The sequence below is a fragment of the Pelodiscus sinensis genome, chromosome 11 (genome assembly GCF_052426305.1).
Source record: "Pelodiscus sinensis isolate ZL-2025 chromosome 11, ASM5242630v1, whole genome shotgun sequence".
NCBI classification, from domain to species: Eukaryota; Metazoa; Chordata; order Testudines; family Trionychidae; genus Pelodiscus; species Pelodiscus sinensis.
The window spans coordinates 17,579,646-17,602,747 of NC_143062.1; the positions used below are offsets into that span (position 1 = coordinate 17,579,646).

The 23,102-nt window shown below is 45.8% G+C and overlaps 1 protein-coding gene across 3 annotated transcripts in view; it reads left to right on the plus strand.

Moving 5' to 3' along the window:
* Positions 1 to 23,102, plus strand: part of CAPN1 (calpain 1) — a 66,102-nt gene that overhangs the window by 15,567 nt on the left and 27,433 nt on the right. For all 3 annotated transcript variants that reach the window (XM_025178174.3, XM_006136584.5, XM_075939138.2), the window contains 4 exons: positions 1,133 to 1,202; positions 6,490 to 6,608; positions 19,111 to 19,244; positions 19,393 to 19,561. In XM_025178174.3, the coding sequence (XP_025033959.2) occupies positions 1,133 to 1,202; positions 6,490 to 6,608; positions 19,111 to 19,244; positions 19,393 to 19,561 (492 nt within the window). The remainder of the gene's footprint in view (positions 1 to 1,132; positions 1,203 to 6,489; positions 6,609 to 19,110; positions 19,245 to 19,392; positions 19,562 to 23,102) is intronic.

The following is a 23,102-nucleotide window of genomic DNA, read 5'->3' on the forward strand; positions in this document are numbered from 1 at the left end:
CTTTGAGGAACCAATGAAACAAAGACAATTGGTTGGTTGGTTTGCCTTCCTAAATGTTGTCACAGAGGAATTTTCAAGCCCACATTGGCAGTGTTGTCCAGTGGTTAGAGCCAAAGGAATGGCAACTGCTCTGTTCCTGTTTCTGCCATTGATTTAGATCTTGCCTCCACTGGCAATCCACCCTGATTCCAGCGATAAATGAATGTAACTGTTTAATTAGAGCACAGAGTTTTCCACGTTGTGTCAGATCATTGCTACTAGCTTAGTAACCTGGTTCCTGCTGTTTCAAATCAGAATAATAACCATCTGTTTTGGCGTCCAGCTTCTTGCTGTACTGGATTGAACCATTCATAAGATAAGTCTGGAATCACACTCATAGCAACGGTCCATACCTGGTGCTTCAGAGGAATATGCTTAGTGAATGATACAGGTTTTACTTCTGCAAGCTTGTCTAATCATTATATCATCCAGCTCTCTTTAAAATAAACAGCCTATTGACATATTTATATGGCATTATCCCTGTAGTATCTAAGTGCATACAATGGTGAACTCTCTGACCTCCAGCAATGGGATGTTCCACTGACTGTTTGCTTTGTGAAAAATGGTTTTCTTTGTATTCCTTTGACATGTGGTGCACCTGTTATTAAATTTGTGACACCCACTATGCTTGTATTATGAGACACAGCACAGAGGAGACACTTTTGTTGTTTGTACTACAGTAGTGTCCAGAGGCTCTGGTGGAGAATCAGGTACTGTACAACCATGCAACAAAAGGACTGTTCCAAAGGATTGACAAAAGTATTTGTATTGCTGTAGCACCGAAAGAGATCTAGTCATGGACCAAAGCAGGATCCCATGGTACTAGGGCCTGGACAAACACCCAACAGTAATTATCTTTGTCCTTCTTTCAAAAAATGTTGTCTCCAAGTAAGATGGTTAGAGTCTTTGGCTACTTACCATACCCACACTCCTAAATGTTCACTGGGCTGCCATTGTAAAAACGAAGCCATATACTTAAGGATAAACTAGTGTAGCTCAAAGGTGATGGCTTTGTCTAGCTGGATTGCATAGCATTTCAAGAACCAATATCTTTGTCACTGAAACCTTAAAAACCAACTATGTTTTGTTTCAGGAAATGTGTTCCAACCCGCAGTTCATTGTTGACGGAGCCACCCGCACAGACATCTGCCAGGGAGCCCTCGGTAGGGATGCTGCTGGGTTCCCTTTGGAGGGTCTCACTTATTGTTAGTGCTGTTGTTGAGAGACTGAGAAGGAGGGAATCTGGGGGCAGAAGCTGGATTCTTGCTGCTGGAGGAAGATGGTTCCTAAGTGCTTGCTTGTTTATGCTTAGTGGTTGCATGTAAATGCTGGAACAGGTACATCTCTGAAGGACTCTTAAAACATAACTAGCATCTCTTGCTTCCTTCTCTCATACAGCCTTTAGAAATTGTATGATTTAATCTGTATGTCCATCTCTCCCATTCCCTCACAATTCCTACCTTCCCCAAATTCTGCATTTTGAGGAAGGACAGCCCTGGGGTTGGGGATTTAGCCTGCAAGTCGAGAGACCTGGCTTCAATTCCCAGTTCTACCATGAGCTTTCTATGTGACTGTAGCCCTATCACTTAGTTTCTGAGAGCCTCAGTTTTCACATACCCCAATCCTATGATGAGATCCTTCTGGGAAGACTCCTATATGACGCTCCTGATAACTTCACTGAGGTTCTCAGAAAGACCAGTCCATACGGAGCTCAGTGCAGGACCTGGGTCTTGGGTAAGGACTTGGGATATCAGTGCACAGAGGGGCTTGAATATTCCCTGATTTCCCCCAACCTTCTATTATAGGCTGCCGTGAGGCCTACTGTGTAAATCCCAGTAATTCCTAGCTTCCTTTGCAGCATATTCCTGCATCTGTTCACTGTTCCTAGCCATGCAAGGCTGCATGTGCCCAGTTCTTCTCTCAGTATAGCTCTGGTTTCTAGTGGGCTAATCCAAACCATCAGATCATCAGCTGTAACATTAAATAGTACAGTAGATTGCCGTTAATGTGACATACAGCATCCTTCTCCCTTCTGTGAAATACCACCATTCCTTAACACAGAAAAATGGAACCTTGTAGGGAGGAGAAGGGGAGGAGATAAGAAAGGAAACTGGTCTTTATTTGTCTTGGAGCTACATAGTGAAGAGTCACTGCCCCAGTTCTACTTCTACAAAGAAATTGGATCTATTTGGGACTGACACTGACTTCCCCTGGATAAAAGGTAGTTAGTGATATGGCCAAGGTAGATTGCTTTTCAAGTGGTTTTAAATCTTCTCTGCAATTCATCCAGCAAGAATGTGCCTGACTCAGTAACAATCTCTCTTGTTGCAAGTTATGGCTAGGCCACTGTTGGCACATAGCAGAGAATGGAAAAATGCCACAGAGATATGATTCCCCCAGTGAGGTTTTAAAATAGGCAGAAAGGAAAGACCAGCCCTGCTTTTTGCTGAGATAAAATGATGATATTCTGTGTCTGGTTTCCTTTACTTTAGCTTCTATTCAGTTATATATTTGGGTGCTGTGTGCATGTGCTCTCTCTTCTGTGTAATGTTCTAGAAATTCCTTGGCCTTGCATTACAAAAAATGGATTAAGGAGAATATTTCTGAGCTAGAGAAACCTAGGTCTGGAAATGTACAAATATATGCCATTATCTTTGGCTGGATTAGACTGACTAGTGCAAGTTGGAACCTGCATTTGGATTAATTTAAACCAGAGGGGATGGTACTCTGAAACAAATGGACTCATCTACACAGATAAGTAGTATTGTTAAAGCTGTACAACCCCCTCCACTTTCCCTTCTTCTCCAGCGTGGCAAGAGGTTGTACAACTTTATACAGCGACACTAGTATAAAGGGCTGCATCTAGACTGGCATGATTTTCCGCAAATGCTTTTAACGGAAAAGTTTTTCCATTATAAGCATTTGCAGAAAAGAGCATCCAGATTGGCACGGACGCTTTTGCGGAAAAGCATCCGTGCCAATCTAGACGCGATTTTGCGCAAGAAAGCCCCGATCGCCATTTTCGCCATCGGGGCTTTTTTGCGTGAAACAGTTTTTAGCTGTCTACATTGGCCCTCTTGCACAAATACATTTGCGCAAGAGGACTTTTTCCCAAACGGGAGCAGCATAGTATTTGCGCAAGAACACTGACAATCTTACATTAGATCGCCAGCGTTCTTGCGCAAATTCAAGCAGCCAGTGTAGACAGCTGGCAAGTTTTTCCGCAAAAGCACGTGCTTTTGCGGAAAAACTTGCCAGCCTAGATGCAGCCAAGGTGTTTAGATCAGTAGAGTTTATTCCTCTTCCATTCCTTAATAGTTATATCAATATAAGATTGCAATTATACTGGCATAAAGGTTTCACATGAGGGGTAGAAATTGCTATAACAATCTGGTTTTATATATGGTACAAAAGCTGTATGTAGACCAAGAATGAAATTTTCAAAAGTGCCAAAAATCTTAGACCCTAAAAGCTCAAGTCTCAGTGTCAGTCAGTGGGATTTCGGGTTCTAAGTGCCTACATTTTATTTGAAGGTGAACTTAGATGCCTTTTGGAAATTTTATCCCGGGCTTTTTGGGTTATGGGTTACCCCTGTTGGCAGTAACCCCTCCTGTAGAGTCCAGTCCGTAGTCTCTTCAAATCACATTCACTGCATAACTGTATTTCTATTAAAGGCAAGATTAGGGCCATCAAAGCAGAGGATGGGAGGGTGGAGGAGTCATCTATATAATAATACTGAGCACTTGTATGGTGCCTTCCCTTTGAGGAACTCCGTGTGCTTTATAAGCAGCAGTGCTTAACTTTAGCTCTGAACTTTGGCCAAAAGAGGAGTCCTTTTAAGATTGACATGAAATGTTCTCGGTTTGGGCACAAATCTAGTTTACTAGAGCTCCCATCCCAGGAGAACACTGTACTCTTTCCAGGGATTGGATGCTGCCTCTGTGGTGTTCCCAGACCCATTAGTCACACTTTGTCAATATACAGTGCAAAGATGCAATCGGTTATACACACATAAGGCATGTTCCTCCCATGATGCATGTTTTTAATGGGAGGAGAGTCTGAATTTAGGAGTAACAGCAACTGCATTGGAGTGATGCAAACTTTGGAGTCATATCAAGTGGCTATTTAATACGCTGCAGTGAGCTGTATCAAGCAGTAAATTTGGCAGCAGTGTTTTTTCTAGCCTGGGATGAGTGCAGCCCTGGATGAGGGAAGCCCCCTAACAGCTGCAGTCCAGCTCCTCCCAGAGTCAGCACAGAGGCATGTTTCTCTGCTCTATTCCCCTCCCTACAGCAGATTGCCAGTTGGCCCAGGCATGGAGTCTAGTTCTGTGCAAATTCCACAAGACTTTAAATATACCGGGAACACATGGGAGGTGGGGGAAGGGGTGGAGAAGTGTGTGAGGAATTAAACAATGCAGCTCTGATGTCCACGGGCCTGGGGGGTTTATGTGTGGGAGGCGGGGGGGGGGGGGGGGAAATGGCAGTAACCGCACCTGGCTTTTTGTCAGCTGTCACAGCTGTTTCTGAAAGTGAGTCCCAATACAGCATTCTTTGGACTTAAAAAGCCTCAAATGTTGTTCTTCCCATCTGCTGCTGGCCTTCATCCACCTACTCCTTTGCCATTGCACTGAAGCAGCCTTTAACTGTCCCTCTGAGATTGCTGCAGAAGCAGAGGAGGCAGCGAATGCTGGCCAGCAGAGGCCACTGAAAGAGTTCTGTAAGGGCTTGGCACACAAGGTGGGCAACCATACATCTGGCTCTGGTACTAAGTAGTCATCTGGTCCCTCTTAAAGACGAACAGCAAACCAGACATGAGAAACAAGTTAAATCTAAGTTGCTGTGGTGACCTTGCACTCATCAAACAGTGGGAACACAGGAATTTCCAGGCTGGATTAGACTAAGGGTCCACTTAGACCATTCTCTTACAGCAGACAGAACCAGCTGCTTCAGACTAGCCTCAGAGGAAGGTACAAGAAATCCTATAGTGTTGGGAGAACCAGCCCCTCACAAACTGTTCAAGGTTGGCTGATGCCCTAATGTAGGAGGAGTGGTAATATCTTATCTTCATTTTTTTTAATTACTATTGTAAATTTAGAGAGCCACATTATCCATATAAATATCCAATCCTTTTTAAAATCCTACTAAGCTCTTGGCCTTTTGGGCAAAGAGTTCCACCTAGTAGCAGTATTGCACAGGGTGTTTTCGGGCACAGAAATAAGTTGCAAGTTCCCTTTAATACATATTTATTTATACGATGTGTGTACTCTTCCCAGGCTTCACTTTTCCTGGAACTGATAGGTTGGGGTCTTATTCTTGAGCGAAGGCAGTGCTCTAATGGTTAGAGCAAGGCACAGTGAAATAGGACTTCTGGGTTCTGTTCTAGGCTTGGCTATTGATTTGCAACTCAACCCTGAGGCGGGTTGTTTCACTGCTTCATGACGCTGTTTTTCCACGAGGACTGACTGCACAGATGTACAGGGCTTCATTGATGTTTTCAAAAGCTCTTTGAGATGAAAGGTGCTATGGATGAGCCAAGAGTCACTATTTTTATCTCGTTCCCTACAATCTCCTCTGCTGAGTGCAGTGGCCTGGAGTTCTGTAGCCTGCTAACGGTATTAGTCGTTTGATGCTTTGTCTTCCATAGCAAGTCTGGAATAAGTGTAACCAGTTGTAGTGGGTGAGCTTAAAGTAAAGCATACCCTGGCTGAGATCTTCACCCCCATTCTGGCCCCTTTGTGTTGGATAACAGGCCAGAGGAGGAACTCTGCGAGGCACAGCACAAGATTCACCCCCTAAAAGTGAAAACAGTGTGCAAAGTGCACGGAGAACTGGATGAACTTGCCTCGGGACAGAAACCGATGAGGAACCTCAGTTCTCTGCTGATTAATAGTCACAGTGCAAATTCACTTTTTGTTTAAACCAAATGGCTCTCAGATTTTTGCTCCAGACTAAAGCCCAGAGTATCCCATTCATCATCAGCACTGGCATATTTTGGGTGCCACAAAAGTGAGAAAAGAAGAGCAAACCAACAGCAAAACGTAGACGGATCAGCCTTGGAAAACAATGGTGAGGATGTGTGAGAACTTGAAGTAGGAGCCTGGGGTGTATGTCTGTGAGGAAGCTCCAGGGACTCGTGTGGGATTCTACAGCTCATTCTGGCTAGCTGCAAGAATTGGTGGCTGGTTTATACAAATATTTTTCTCCCCAGTAGATGCCTGAATTGCCAAATGGCTCCTATAACTTACAAGCCTGAAATCTTGCGCTCCATTATATTTGCCTCTTGGCATATTCTTATTGTTCTTTTAAGAATAAAATGTAGCTGCAGCATACCTTGCAGTTATTTGACCCAGTGCAGCTAGGCTCTGCTGAAGAAATGGTAGTTTTAGTTCCCATCCTTGGACTTAACATTGGACTTTCCTGACTAACTTTTCCTTCTGCCTTCCTTCAGGTGACTGCTGGCTGCTAGCTGCTATTGCTTCCCTCACCTTGAATGATACCATCCTCCATCGAGTGGTCCCTCATGGGCAGAGCTTCCAGAGTGGATATGCTGGCATCTTCCACTTCCAGGTGAGATGCTGGGATGTAAGAAAGTGTTACCTTAGCTGGTGTTGGTCCCTGCTGCTCCTTCAGTTTACCTTCTTCCTGAGTAAAACAGCCACAACTGGTGTTTTTAATTACTCTCCCCTTTTTAGGTTTGGTTTATTTAATACAAAATAACCATTTAAGTCAAAGCTAGACTCTCCCAGCTGCCTTCTCTAAACTCAGCTCTTATGCTCACTCTTCCTGATCTCCCAGTTCCTCCTTAAGGGCTTTTCTCCTGTCCTTGGTTGCAGCTAGACTTTCCCCTCTAGCTGGTAGGGAGAGTTCCTTCCCTGTCCCCTCTGATCCCATATCCCCTGCAGGTTTCTCTCTTTCTGTCTTTATATCAGGGCCCCGATCTATCTCTAGGCTTACTCTGGGCTCCTCCAGAGAGGTGTCTCCCTCTTTGGTGAAGCAGCAAAGCCTCTTACAAGAAACCCCAACCCCTGAACTATCATTGTATGTTGTCTTGTCACCTGACCCAACCACTGGGCCAAACCCATCATAAACAAGGCAGATAGATCCCTCTGCACTTAGTTAAGGCCAACTTCTTTTAAAGCAGGGGTGGGGATGTGGCTCCCAGCTTGTCTGGATCCAGACCCTGAGGCTCAGGGCTCTCCACCCAGCATTGGGGAGCCCTTGCTAGTATTTCAGCCCCCCACTACCCCCCATGAGGCTGGAGCACACAAAATCTACTAGCCTGTTCCCCGCCCCCCCCCCCCCCCCCCGCCGTACTGGTATGCTAGAGCAGTATTTCTCAATCTTTTTGTATAAAGTACCCCTTTAAAAAATTATAAGTACCTCCAGTACCTACAGTTTTCAGACACACACAGTTTTTTTTTCTATCATTGCAACTCATTTGTTTAAACAACTTAATCATAGCCAGGCAGGCGATGAAATTTTTGGGTGTAAAAAGTACAAAAATAATAAAGCGCTCTAAAACTTAAAACAAAAATTCAGTTTTCTCCAAATTTCAGTTGTTGACGTACCCCCCAGACTTCTCTTGATTACCCCTAAGGGTACTCATACGACTGGTTGAGAAACACAGTGCTAGAGCAAAATGCAGGACAATGTAGCACTTTAAAGACTAACAAGATGGTTTATTAGTGATGAGCTTTCGTGGGCCAGACCCACTTCCTCAGATCAAATAGTGGAAGAAAGTAGTCACAACCATATATATGGTTGTGACTACTTTCTTCCACTATTTGATCTGAGGAAGTGGGTCTGGCCCAGAAAGCTCATCATCTAATAAACCATCTTGTTAGTCTAAAGTGCTACATTGTCCTGCATTTTGCTTCAACTACCCCAGACTAACACGGCTACATTTCTATCACTACAGTGCTAGAGGAATGTGTGGAGTGTCTCTCTGCTTCTCAATTGGGGGCCACGTCAGTGAGATGGTTTTTTTTTATCTCAGCCCCTGACCGAAAAAAGGTGCCCCACCCCTGTTTTAAAGGTTCAGCCAATCCTGTAACACTTGACTGTTGGTATCTTTCAAGAAGAAATGCATGTCTTGAAACTGATAGGAAGCAAGAAAGTTTGTCACTAGGAAGCAAAGAGCTTAGAGCAACTTGAGTAGGGAACATTTTATTTGGACTAGCTGGGCTCATGGCTTAATCCCAATTGCTGCATGCACCACCACCCCCCCTTGCTGCCTCTGTACCAAAGGCAGCAAAGTGGGGGGGAGATGAGAGCTGACGCCTGTGGGGTGCCAACTTTTAAGCCAGCTCCCTGTGTGTGCCAGCTTGTGGAGCTGCCTGCTTCCCTCCCTCCCCGGCTGCCTCCCACAGCTGATAGAAGCAGCAGCATGGGCGGACAGGGGGAAGCCAGTATTCACAGGCTCCTGCAGAGCCACCTGACCTTCTCTTGCTGCCTGCATGGGGGGCGGGGGGAGGAGTGGGGAGGCAAGAATTGGTGCTCACGGAGAGCCAGCTTAAAAGCCAGCTTTCCCCAAGCACCAGATCCCATGGAGCCTCCTGCCCCCACGCTGCTGCCTCTCAGAGAGAGGAAACACTGTGGAGGGGGGCAGGTGACAGATAGAACATGCAGGAAGCCGACTTTCCAGCCAGCTCCCCACAAGCACCAGCTCCCACCTGCCCCCCCTGCATGTAAATGTGTAACCACTAACAAATTCAGCAGTTACATATTTACAAAAATAAATGTTTGCTAATTAGGACTTTGTCTACACAGTTTTTGAACCACTTTTTTGGTATTCATTCGAAACTGATATAGCTAACACACAAAACCCCTGGCCTTAGCATGGTATAGTTATTCTTTCTCATGCATTAGATTGTTGGCTCTTCAAGAAGAGAAGAGCCTTTTTGCCTTTGTTCAGCACTGGGCATGGCTAAACAAATGACAATACCCATAGCTGTACCTTGCTGGTACCATGCCAGTGGCTGTTGTGAGGATGATCCTAACAGTCACCTTTGTGCTGCAGTTCTGGATCTCCACCCTCCATCTTCAATGTTACTGCTAATTCCATTATTTATTTTTGCTTTACCTGTGCTGTCATTTATTTTGGGCATGGTGCTGTACGTGTGTATTTCTCAGGAAGAAAATTGCACTGATCTCTATCTAAACTAAGAAATATTTGTTTGGCTAGTAAACCAGTAGTTTTAATTACCATTGATCTATGCCCCTGGGGTAAAACCCAACGCCTAGTTGAATTTCACTGCAATGGCAGAGATGATTCATTATTCAGCATGGTTACGCCCATCTTCTGCAGGGAGTGCCAGGCAGGGAAAGGAGAGAAGGCGTGGGGTTGAAGGAAAGCCTGATACTAGGGCAAGAGGATTGACAAAAGATAAACTGTAAACAGTAGCTGCATTTAGGTTTGGTCCATGGAGGCTGAAGCACAGTCTGAACACAGGACCACAAGTGGCTATGGGAATCACTGAATAGGGCACTGGACTGTGACTTTGAGACTTTGATTCTGTTCTTGGCTCTGCCTCTGATCTGCCATGTGACCTTGGACACTTCCTTTGTGTCTTTGCCTCAGTACAACATCCAGCACAAGGAGTCCCTGATCTCAGGTGAAGCCAGTAGATGCTATTGTAATAATAAAGGACTGGGAGTCAGGAATGCCTGTTATCAGGGCTGGAATTAGCACCAATCTCAGGGTGAGATTTAAAGTGTTCAATCAATTAGTTGATCAAAAAGAAGATAAAGAGATGACTAACTTACTCACTGTGATCATCTTCATGGGGAAAATTACTGTGTACTAAAATCTAGCAGAGAAAGGCCAAACAAGAACCAATGTCTCCGTAGAAGAACAAGAAACTGACACCAGACCCAAGGGCAACAGGTGAGGAAGGACACAGAGAGGGCACCGACCATGTGACTGCCCCTTCTGGCGGAGGGTTGGAGCAATGCCCTCTTCGTCCCTGCTCTGCCTCTTCCAGCCCTCTTCCCCCCCATGTCTCCTCTCCCAGCAATGTGACCTGGGGGCCTAGTGGGAGGGGGGCTGGTGCTGGCAGCAGGGGTCAAGCCCCCTGCACTCACAGACAGGAGTGGGAGGAAGCAGAGCAATGCTTCCCCAGCTTCTGGCCGTGTGACTCCGCTTCTCGTAGGTGAGTGTAGGATGGGGGGGTTGTCCCATCCCTCCCCCCCCCCAAGTGACGCAGCCAGTAGCCAGGGGAGCGGAGTTATGGTGCTCTGTGTCCCCCTGCTGCTGCTGCTGCTGCTGCTGCTGCCAGTGAGTGCAGGACGGGGAGTGACCCCTGTTGCCAGTGCCAGGTCTCCCGACTAATCATCTGGCCACCTAGAGGCTCTGGTCTCTTGCCCCTCCTGCTCATGGTGTTTGGAAAGTCATGTGGCCCCTTGCCCTCCCCATCACCAGCGGCCAGACAATGACAGTTAGAAAGGCACGCATTTTTAACAGTGAGGATGATTAGCCATTGGAATGAGCTCTCCAGGGAAATGACGCATTCTCCATCTTTTGCTGACTTCAAATCAAGATGGGGATGCCTTTCTGGAAGAGATGCTTTAGTCAGACATAAGTCAGTGGGCTCAGTACAAAGGTCTAGGGGGAAATACCCTGACCTATATTGTACAGGAGGTCAGAGTAGATGATCTTATAGTCCTTTCTGGCCTTATAATCTATCAGTTTAAACTCCCTAATGTTTAATTAAGTAGTTATGGAAACACATTGCAGCAATAAAATGCTGGATGTGTTACTCTGATTCTTTATCATCTGACCAGGGTTCTTTATAAAAATTCCTCTATTTAATTTAGGTAGAAATTTGGTGTGACAATTCTGTGTTGTCTCCTTGGCAAATGTCAATTGTATCATGTCGTGACTGTTCTCTATTCTGTGGCATTTCTGCTTGAGAACTGGAATTTAAAATTTATAATAAATTATTTTAATATAAGCTTTACAGAATGGTTGATCTTTAATTGGAAGCTTAGCACCTTCTCTGCACCTTAGTGTTGAATGACTTCACTGGACTCTGTAATTTAAGATACCATGTCATACGTGCCTTAGAAATCCCAAAAATTGATGGACTAAATTCAGGACCATGATATTTCTGGGAAGCTTGAATAAAATAAAAAGCATGGAATCTTGGTCTGTTGTCTTAACGCACGTCAGAGAAACTTCACATCCATGGATGCCTAGACTACTTGTCTACGTCTACATTGTGCTCTGTTGCTCAAGAACATATGCAAATGAGGCATGGCGATGAATATCGCTGTGCCTCATTTGCATACTTAATGAGCCACCATTTTTGTGCAAGAAGGAGCAGTCTACACTGTTCCTTCTTGTGCAAAAACCCCCTCTTGCGCAAGAGCCATTCTGCCTGAAAATAAGCAGCAAAGTAGACTGCTCAAAAGCCCCTTGTACAAAATTGATGGCTCATTAAGTATGCAAATGAGGCGCAGCTATATTCATCATTGCGCTTCATTTGCATAAGTTCTTGCGCAAGAGAGCACAATGTAGACGTAGCCCTACTGTTCTTACCTGCGGGAAATGAAGCCAGGCTGATTATAAAGAGCTTATGCTTGCTGTTCAGGCAGTCTTGAACTGAACTACAGGTACAGGCAGTCCCCGGGTTACGTACAAGATAGGGTCTGTATGTTTGTTCTTAAGTTGAATTTGTATGTAAGTCGGAACTGGTACATATTGTAGGGGAAACTCTAGCCAAACATTCTCCAGAGCTCAGTTTTATTCTCCCACACCTCACTTCCCTCAGTCCTTTATTCTCAAGCTGAGGTATCTGCTGAGAAAAGCCACTCCCCGTCTCCCTGGTCTCCTGGGGGCGGAGCGCTAGCTTCACGTCTCCCTGGTCTGCTGGGGGTAAGCAGCTAGTGCGGGGTTGCCTCACCCCGTTTGTAAGTAGGGATCCGATGTAAGTGCCTGTATCATGTTTTTCTCCTGACAGTTAAATTGATCTGGACATAGGCCAGTTTCTGTGGGCAGAGTTGCTGCAATGACTAAGCAGGATAGAAGCTCTGACAAATGAATTCTCATTGAAACAAATGAATTGCAAACTCAGTTTTTGACAGTTGAAACACTTGAAGGAAGTAGGTGCTTCTCACAAAGGGAGACCAGGAGTTCTGACGAGAGCAATGCTTCCTTGCAGAATATACATTCCCCATCCCACCCCCGAGTTCTTCCAATGCACCTCAATCCTGCTCTGCACCAGTTTGTTCTGTCCCAGGCAGCCAGCAGCTTTGCCTGTATCTGAAATGTATCTGCCTACCCTTGAAATGCCATTTCTGGCCCTCTTCTGAGCAAAGAGCAGGGTGTTTTCTCAGTTGGACAACATGTTGACTATGGGCTAAGTTAAAACCACCAAAGTCATTTAAATTTCCCCAATCTTCCCTGTTGAAAGACTAGTGCATTAACATACATGGTCACCCTTTCCTTTCCCCTCACCCTAAGCCTATTCTGTATTAGCTCACAGCTAGGGTTGCCAGGTGTCCAGTTTTGAACCAGACAGTCCAGTATTTGGGCTTTCTGTTCGGGAAACAAATTGAGAAAATATAAATGAGAAAATATTAATGTCCGGTATTTTCTAAATAAGATGTAATATAGATTGTGGTATAATGTCAAATGTGTCCGGTATTTTTGTTGAAGCCATCTGGCAACCCTACTCATAGCTACTGAACCTGGCTCTAGAGCAGGGGTGGGGAAGCTCAGACTTTGGGTCATCCCCAGTTCAATCACCGGTTGTTGGCCAAAACAAGATCTTCACAAAAGGACTGTGAGAGGAAGAATGGTTGGGTAGTAAGGACATTAACACAGGATCTGGGTTCAAGGACGTATTCTGCCACAGATTGTGTGTGGCCTTGGGCAAGCCACTTGCTTCTTTGTGCCTCCATTTTCTACTCATAAAATGGGTATAATAGTTCTTGCCTACCTCATGGGCTGAGTATAAATATAATGAGTGTGAGGTGTGCAGCTATTACAGGAACGTGCACCATCTAACCACCAAAAGAACTTTGGGCCTGACTTTCCATCTTGAACCCTACTTTAGTGCAGAATGAGACTAAATAAGTTGTAAAATGCTGCTCCGTAAGAATAGGAGTATTTGGCACAAGTGTTAGTGACTGCCCAGTGTGTGGATCTGATTCTCTACTGTTTAAAACTGTACCTTCCTTGTGCAATGTGACTGAACTACACCCTGCTCTGTTCCTATCACATGGCCAAATTGTAGCGGGGTGTCTACAGAGCCTTATTTCCCAGGCCCATGAGCTGTGTATTTAACACTTCATATTGCAGAGGGTGATGTTGCAGTGTATTGATTCAACCAGCACGTGGTGGCTGTGAGCAGATGTTGCACTCCATCAAATCAGATAATGAAAGATCTCATTAAAGTTTGCTTTGGTTCTAGCATGAACAAGTAGGATTTTTTTAAAGCATGGATATCAAATATTATTAAATTCCCCTATTCCATTAAGGTGCTGCATTCCCATTGGCTCTATATCTACACTGGGAAGGTTTGGCAACAAAAGTGCTGTTGACATGAAAAAGTGAAAACAGGTCAAGCCAGTTTTTCTGCCCCCACTCCATTGTCCATATTTCATGGCCACATTGCTAGCACCCTGTCCACCGAGCAAAGCAATGTGGGTAAGCACCATACAGTGTAGTGTTGTGGGAAGGCAGAGTGATCCCTGCCCTTCTTTTGGGATTCCCTTGTAGCTCTGCCAGCTCTTGGTCCTGAAGAATGTGGAAGCAGCACAGCAGTTTCTCCAGCCCTGCCCCCACAGCAGCAGTCTGCCTGCTGCTGTGCTCCTAGTGCAGGGCAGAACAGAAGCACTCCAATGATTTGTTCTTTGTTCCCCAAACAAAGCAGCTCTCTCAGCTGTCAGACACTTCCTGGAGCCGCTGCTGCTGCTGCATGCCTCCTCTTGGCCAGCAGATCTCCCCCTCCCCCAGCCCATGTCCCATTCCCATCTAGCACTGGCTGTTTGCTGCAATTGCTAGTGAGTGCAGGCAGACGGAGGCCAGTTACTTGTCACTTCTGCTGCTCACCCACCCGCCCTGCTGTGCCTGTTCACCCCTGCTGCTGCTCCTCCATATCTCCCCCCTAGTGGGGCATATCTTGCTCTTGGCGCTATGCAGAGAACCAGCTCTTGGTCGGATCCTTCATCTCAATAACAGCCAGGCTGGCAGGCTCCTTCCTTTCCCCACTGCTTGGATGTGTCTAGACTGGTAAGATTTTGTGCAAAAGCAGGTGCTTTTGCGCAAAAACTTGCCAGCTGTCTACACTGGCTGCTTGAATTTGCACAAGAGCACTGACTTTGTAATGTACAAAATCAGTGCTTCCTGCACAAATACTTTCCCGCTCCTGCTCAGGGATAAGCCCTCTTGCGCAAGAATACTTGCACAAGAGGGCCAGTGTAGACAGGCACCTTAATTTTTTGCGCAAGAAAGCCCGATGGCTAAAATGGCCATCGGAGCTTTCTTGTGCAAAAGTGCATCTAGATTGGCACGGATGCTTTTGCGCAAAAGCACTTTTTGTGCAAAAGCATCCTTACCAATCTAGATGCTCTTTTGTGGAAATACTTTTAACGGCAAAGCTTTTCAGTTAAAAGTATTTCCGCAAAATCATGCCAGTCTAGATGTAGCCCCTCTGTCTGGGCTGGCACCCAAGGAAAGTTCAAGACCCTCTGCCTCTGGGTGCTTGCTGGAAGGAACCAAGCTCTGCATGTGCCAAAGCCAGGGCGGTCCTTAGGGAGTGTGGAGCCTGGGGCAAGACACCTGTATGCACCCACCTTAACATTATTTACACAGGTGAAATGTGGTTACAGTGAACTTCAAGGGCAGTTGCTGGCTGCAGGTTAAATACACACAGGGCTGTGTCTAGACTGGCCAGTTTTTCCGGAAAATCAGCCGCTTTTCCGGAAAAACTTGCCAGCTGTCTACACTGGCCACTTGAATTTCCGCAAAAGCACTGACCATCTCATGTAAGATTGTTAGTGTTCTTGCGGAAATACTATGCTGCTCCCGTTCGGACAAAAGTCCTTTTGCGCAAAACTTTTGCACAAAAGGGCCAGTGTAGACAGCTCAGATTTGTTTTCCTCAAAAAAGCCCCGATCGCAAAAATGGCGATCGGGGCTTTTTTTCGGAAAAGCGCGTCTAGACTGGCACGGACTCTTTTCCGCAAAAAGTGCTTTTGCGGAAAAGCGTCCGTGCCAATCTAGACACTCTGTTCCGAAAAATGCTTTCCGTTAAAAGCATTTCTGGAAAATCATGCCAGTCTAGATGTAGCCACAGCTGTATAAGTATAATGTTATGTGTAGCTCTTTTTATAATCATAAGGAAGTTCCTGTAATGAAAAACACCTCACTGATCACAATCAGTGTCACACCACTTACATTCTGAAACCCACCTTTCTGGACTTCCTTGCAGCAAACTCGGCTATCAGATCCTGGCAATCCAGGTCTGATGCTACTTCCTTCTCAATGGACAAAATGGCAAGTCCAGGCAGTCTCTCTTGAGACATAGTTGGCCTGAGGTAGTTAGTTTTTTATTTGGAAAAACTTCACTCTCTTGAAGCCACTGTGAATGGGATTGTCAGTAAAATCCTATATGCGATTGCTGTGTTTGGGAAGGCACCATCAAGTGATTTAAGAAACTGAAGGGCTTGAAGTACAGTTCTTGTTCCCTCGGGGATGAATTCTTGTAAAACCCCCAGCTATATTTTCTCCATTTGTTTCTGTGCCTGCTAGTGCTAGCCATTATATGCTAACTGGGAGTATGGGTGTATTAGGGTGGAGACCTGGGGTGCACTGGAGTTTGGAGGAGCAGCAAAGTGCAGGGGGTTGGGGGTGCAGTGGAAGAGCTGGGTGGGCTAGGTCTTTCTTACCTGAACCCCAAATCTTTCTCCCCTCTGCTACCACCCATTCCCACTTATCTCCTTCCCCACAATTCCCTCTCCCCTTGTCCTATTTGACTCTCCTTCTAATTTCTCCACTCCTCTGACTCCTGATATGTTTCCTGGGCTGGAACCAGTTTACATGCCTAATTCGCCCTCCCTCCAAGACAAACCACTTTCTCGTCAAAATCAAATCGCCACCACCCACGATTCACAAATTGTAGCACCCTACAGACATCTATTGCAAAAGTCCTTTTGTCTAATGGGGCTGGGATTGACTTATCCTAGTTATGATAATTGAAGGTGAGATGAGTTCACACCATTTTTCTCAATGAAGTCTGTCTGTGATTCACCCAGACATACTTCATCTCTCTCTCTGTTTAACAGAACAGAAGGAACAGGTTAGGGGAGCAGCCTGTAACTCGGGTCTGTTGATCCAAATTTAGGTCACTAATGCTGCTCTACATGCCTAGGAGGCAATTTTCCAACCAATCCAAGAAACCACTTAGATTTTAGAGCACTTGAAAAGGTTGAGTTTTAAAGGTCCTAAAATGGTGGGAATCAGTGGAAACTTTCTGCGGTTCTTCTGTAATTTACCAGCCGTGGTGAGTGGAGCACTAGGACCCTGCAGCAGCCAGCAGGCAATGCTGAACTGAGAATTACAGAGTAGGGGAAGGGGCTGCAGGCAAAAAAAAGAAATAAATGGAAGGGGGTCAGGACTAATCCCTGCTGCCAGCACTCACCCCTTCCTGCCTCCCCTCCACCCCCGTCACACGTGTAGACGTAGCCAGAGAGCGTGGGGCTGCTCTGTCCCCAAGGCACCTTCCTCTGCTGAGCCACCTCTCTAGCACAGTTCTCTGAAGGCCCTGAAGTCAGGTTCTCTGGGCCCTGATACATCTTTAGGGCTTAACCCATTCCAGCCTGCACTGTAGCCAAGGGACAGGAGGTGGCTGGGTTATATCAGTGGCAGGAGAGGCATGTCCATTCCAGGGGCACAGCCAGGCATGCAACGTGGAGAGCACTGGGTAGGGAGGGCTGGGTCAGTCAGTCAGTCACTCCTATGTGAGAGAGATATGGGAAGGTGTGTGAGTCACCTTTTCCGGTGTAACGCTTAAATATTGCATAGTCAAAGTCTTTTTATTTACCACCTTATCTTTCTTTTTAAGAGAGGCTCAGTCAACTTGATATTAATTGGAATGTTTGTACTGCATAGCTCTGAAGTGCAGGGCCTGCCAGTGCTAGCCATTGTATGCTAACATTGATTGCCATTGAACTACCTGAATGAGTAATTTTACCAGGTGTGTTCTATTCAGCATAATGAAGTATTGTCACCCTAGTATTGTCACACTATTTCTTCTTTGTGATCCAGCAAGAGCACCCAATTTAGGCTTCCACTTCCCTTGCTTTTGGCTCTCTTGAATGAAGATGCATCTTTCTCCCTTTTAACCAGGGTATCTCTGTGTGGCATAGTCCTTTGAACATCCTGGGATATCCCCAGCAAAAGACAGGCTGCCTAAGCAGGCTCCTTTTGTCTTCTGTTCAGAGATGGTTTACAGTGTGGTGACCACAGTCAGGCTACCACACAGCTCTTCCTAAGCAAGCATGTTAAATATTGTTCTTAAGTTAAAAGCAATTCAGAGAAAACATTAAAAAACAACAACAGCGGAATGTATATGCATGCTAATAAACTTACTAGAGATCATCCCAACTACAATGTGGGATCTGGCAGGAGTAGTCCTTCAGGCCCTGGCAGGCCTTCTGTGATTTCAAGTTTACCACATCCTTTGCTCTGAACAAGAACTCCCAGGAGTAACAGACTCACTCATTTATCCAGTATGGGTATTTGACAAGACTAATTGGTAATCAGCCAAACAATGGGTCTCTGCTCAAAATGTAGCTTAAAAAAGGCAGATGGGTCATTTGCATTCCCTTCACCCCGAGTATTTACTAGGAAATCCCCCACTGCACACATATTGTCCCAAAAAGTCCTTTAAAGTTCCTAATATCTCCCAGAAGTTGCATTAATCCTACTTTCTTCCTAAAGAAGTTATATGGAATTCCACCATAATACAGAAACGTTTGCAAAAGACACCAAAGGTATTAAAACTAAATTCCACAAAGTATTAAAAGGTTGTTAGAAAGGGTTCAGAAAAAAGCTACAAGACTGATTTGAGGTCTGGAAAACATGTCTTATCAGAGACCAAAGAAGCTAAAAATTCCTTGTTTGAGAGAGAGTTAAGGAGTGACTATATGATGGTCTGCATACAAGTATCTACATAGAAGAGATTTCTAATAGTAGATAGTTATTTAATCTAGCAGAAACAAGCATAATGAGATCCAATGTTTGGAATCTGATTCTACACCCAAATGGAGAAATGCCATAGAGTTGAGTGCAATGTCTTCTAAGCTCAGCTAATTAATGAAAATGTCATTTCTGGTTCACATTCACAGGGTTTTGGGGCAATAATTCATCAAGATACTTAAGAACATGGGTAACTTTAAGCATGTGAGTAATCCTGCTGGTATCAGGTAAATTAGGCATACTTAAAGTCAGGCACTTAACGAGAACGTACTTTACTGAACTGAGGCCTCAAACTATGCAACCTTTTTGCCCATTAACTATAAAGACTGAATGGAATCTTAATGCCCCATCACTTGGCTTTCAAAATTTCAGGAGTTTGATTACCACAGAGTTGTTTGGGCATCAGCAGTAACAAATAGCCTGGGCACATTGCCAGACCTCTGCAAAGAACATGACCTTCTCATTTTCACAACCTTTGCATCCTGCAGCTTCAGTGTGAGTAGTATGGGGCATGGCAAATTTGAGAATGCAGACTTTATTGCCAGTTGATTAGTGCCCATGCTTACATAGTGCTGTTATACAAATAATTCTTCTCTCAAAATGGGTTTGTCTACATCTGAGTTGAAACTGTGTTTGACATGATCTGCTAAACACATACTAAACAAACTAGCTCACCAAACTCTGCCCACACAGTTCTTTCCCTCTGGGAGATGAGACAGAGAATGTACAACATATAAAATTATGCACTTAATGCATTTTTGGATGGTGGTTGGAGAATATGGTGATGAGGGTGACCTTAGAACCTATAGCTATTTTCACAATCAGTTTGCATTTCTCTCTCTCTCTCTCTCTCTCTCCTGTGCAGATCTGGCAGTTTGGGGAGTGGGTGGATGTTGTAGTGGACGATCTTCTCCCGACGAAAGATGGCAAGCTGACCTTTGTACACTCAGCTGAAGGCAATGAGTTCTGGAGTGCTCTACTCGAGAAGGCTTATGCCAAGTAAGTGCCAGTGTCTGGGCTTGCTCCACTCTGCTTTGAAAATGGCAATGATATACTAAGCACTTGTCTGACGGATATCTGACTAATGTGGCCAAGAATATGTGTCTGCGATGGGAAAATGTTACTTGACTTCCTCCTTCTCACTCAGGGTGAATGGTTGCTATGAAGCTCTGTCTGGAGGAAGCACCTCTGAGGGCTTTGAAGACTTCACTGGAGGGGTCACTGAATGGTACGAGCTTCGGAAACCACCCAACGACCTTTACCAAATTATTTTGAAAGCTTTGGAGAGGGGATCTCTGCTTGGCTGCTCCATTGATGTGAGTCCTTGATTTGTAGAATATTCTAATTGGTGGTGTTGATGGGTGAGTGGATCTTGGACCATTTTAATAGGCTGAAGATTTGGGGCTGCTCATTCTCAAAACAAGGCAGTAGTTCAAGGATCCTTTGGCCACTGGGCAATTTGGGTTCCTTTGGCAACCGTGAAATGCGTGTACATGTGCATGCATGCACGCACACAAAAGCAAACTCCTTTTGTTGTCTGCTGGACTCTTCAACCGTCAGCTGAGACAGGCAAGCCACATTGCTTCTTGGTGCTTTTCTTCACTGCAGTGTTAGCTTGAGGTATAGCTCAATTTTTGCTCCAACCGGGTGCCAATCCACACAAGTCTTTACCTCAAGTTGAATGTGGTGCTTTAAGCTTGAGCTAATTTGCATATCAGGGTGCATAGGTTGAAGCTTGAGTGTTGCTGACACTAAGGCTATGTCTACACTTGGAACTGATCGCCAAAACTTTTGCCATTCAAGGGTTCTTAAACCTCCTTATTTTTCCCCCCAGGACAAAAATTTTGCTGCAGCAAGTGCAAGTGTGAATGCTGCTTTGTTGGCAGGAGCGCTCTCCCTCCCACAAAGTGAAAACCGCTTGTGGGGATTAGAAGTATTTTGTCTGCAAAAGTCTCAACAAACACTGTTGATACCCACTGACTTTTAGTGACAGGGCTGGGTTGACCCAACCTTGTTGCTAAAAGCTGCATAGTGTAAACATACCCTCAGGCTAGCAGTAGGGATGCAGCATCTTGAGTTTCAGTAGAACAGATGCCAATCTAGTATGGCTCTGTTGATCCAATCACTCTCCTTAGCTGAAGTGTCCTTGCTCTCACTCAGGCTAGGTTACTTGACTTGAGTGTACTCACCTGACCCAAGCTAACTGTTGCAGAGAACACCCACATAAACAGTTTGTTTAGCAGGTGTCAGTGTGCTAGAAAGTTGTTAAAAGAAAAATGCATTGAATAGATTATGCTGGGTGGGCTCAAACCACTAACCTTGTGGTTAACTGCTGAATGCAGTTGTGCCACAAAGATATCCGGAAAATAAACCATCAAAATCGCCTCGTGACCCCTTCCCCATGGTGGCTCTCAAGCCCAAATTCATTAAGAAAAATAGAACTTTGTTCCAAAAAGTGTGTTACGCTTTAGCAACAAATGGAGCGCTCATTTTGGTTGTTGACTCATGCACATCTCCTACCAATATTTACAGTAAATCCCCAAGTCTGACATTCAAAGACACGTTTTTATAATAGCAATAAAACTTTCTTGTGTTCAATGATTCACTGGCCATCAGGAAGTTAAAATCACTTAATCTTTGGCTTTATATACTGCCGGCAGTGTGCACATACTTGCACTGCCATGCACTGCTCAGTCCATCTTATCTCTAGACTGAGATTTATCCATTGAAGGTGGGGACCCCTGCTCCCCACCTTGCTTTTTGGGAAATTGTTGCATTGGGTTTTGTTTGTTCTTTAGCTTGTGTGGCAAAGATGTCTAGAGCCCTGAGGAGGTGCTTTTACATTCTGCACCAATCCAAATAAATGTGTACAGCTTGAGTGCATACGTGCATTAGGAAATTACACTTAATCTAGATGTGCTTCAGAAAGTAACTACACTGCAATTCCCTCATCTTATTTACTGGAACTCACAAACATGTGCATCAGTCTCATGGTAGCCTGTCTACCAACTCCTCAGACAACAAGGGTCTCTTCTTCCTTAGCTCAGAGACTCTTACAAAATGCAGAGTTCGTAACCACTGGCTGCTAGTTTGTACCTCTCACTGGGCAGGGTTAGGGTTAGGGTTAGGGTTAGTGCATTGGTAGGAGTGCGCAAAGCTTCCTTCTGCCCTGTGAGCAGCACGCAGCGCTTTGAAGCGCCACGCGCTGCTCACAGGGCAAAAGGAGACTTCACGTGTTCCCCTGCCCCCAAGCCCTGATTGGCCTGGGGGCAGGAGGAGCGTGCGAAGTTTCCTCTGCCCTCCCCCCAACCCTACGAGGTGCACACGGCACTTCAAAGTGCTGTATGGTCACACAGGACGGGAGCAGGGCAAGGGAAGCTTTGCACAACTCCCCCAGCCAATCAGGACTTGGGGGCAGGGGAGCGCGTGATGTCTCCTCCCACCCTGCAAGCAGCGTGTGTCACTCTGAAGTGCCGTGTGCTCCTCACAGGGCGGGGGTAGGGTGGGAGGAGGCTTTGCATGCTCCCCCACCCCCAGGCCAATCAGGGTCTGGGGGCGGGGGAGTGTGTGAAGCCTCTTCCCTCCCTGCCAGGGGCATGGGTGCCTAGAGGGAAGAGGGGCCAAAGGGGCTTCCCCACCCGCTGATCAATCATGGTCTGGGGAATCCCAGAAGTATTCTGACCTCGCCCCTTCTGGATTAGGCTCCACCACTTCAAAAATTTTTGAAGTGGCTCCCAGCCAAAAATTATTGCTCACCCCTCATCTAAGGGCATGTCTTCACTACCTCCTGGATCCATGAGCAGTGATTGATCCAGTGAGAGTCAATTCATTGCGTCTAGTACAGATGCAATAAAGAACGCAAAGAGTAAGGGGAATCAATGGGAGAGTGTCAGCCATCGACTTACTGCAGTGAAGGCACCACGGAAAGTAGATCTAAGTACGTAGCTGAAGTTGCATAACTTAGACTTAGTCTACACCACTGCGAGCTAACAGAGCAGCTGAGACATGGTGGCTGACTCTGGGGAAAATCAGGAGAGAGAGGTTTCAGGATAGGAGTGCAGGCTAATGAGTGCTTTTAGTGCTGTGAGCCCCTGCTCTGCCCTCACTCCATCCCTTCCCCCAAGCTCCCACCTCTTTCTGCCACTGCTCTGCTCCCTTCCTGCCCTACTCCATCCCTGCTCTGCCCCCTCCCCTGAATGATGCTGGGAGATAGGAGAGTTGGGCAGTGGGACTGGGTCACTCACAGCCAGTGAGTGCAGGAATCCCCTGCTGCCAGCACCAGGCCCCTCGCTAATCCCTGTGAAGCACAGTGTCCCACAAAACATGGAACTCTGGGTGGTTGTTCTGAACCATCCTATGTACAGGATGGCTCTGGATGTAAGCAACACTGCATCAGCTTAACTACAATGATTTAAGTGCTACACCTCTCATAGATGGAGAGTTATTAAGTCCGTGTAGTGGGCAAGTTACATTGGTGGGAGCTAGGGATGTTAAATATCAGTTAATTGAAGAGTCGAGTAACCTCAAGAATTCTTATCAATTAGTCAACTATTCTATAGTCCCTGGGGGCGGGGCCAGCAGCCAGTATGCTCCAGCCTCATTCCTGAGGAGTCCCCTGTCACTCTGTGCTGCTGCCTCTGTATCAGAGGCAGCAGTACAGGGTGCCAGGCAGGAGCTGGTCCATGAGAGGAGCCAGTTTAAAAACCAGCTCCCCTAGAGGACTGGTTGCCTGTCACCCTGTGCTGCTCCCTCTGATGAAGAGGCAGCAGCCCCTGTCTAGGGTGGATCTGAGCTCTCAGACCCTGTGCAAGCCACAACTGAGCTGGGTTGCCTGTCCATTTGGCTCTTAATACACTT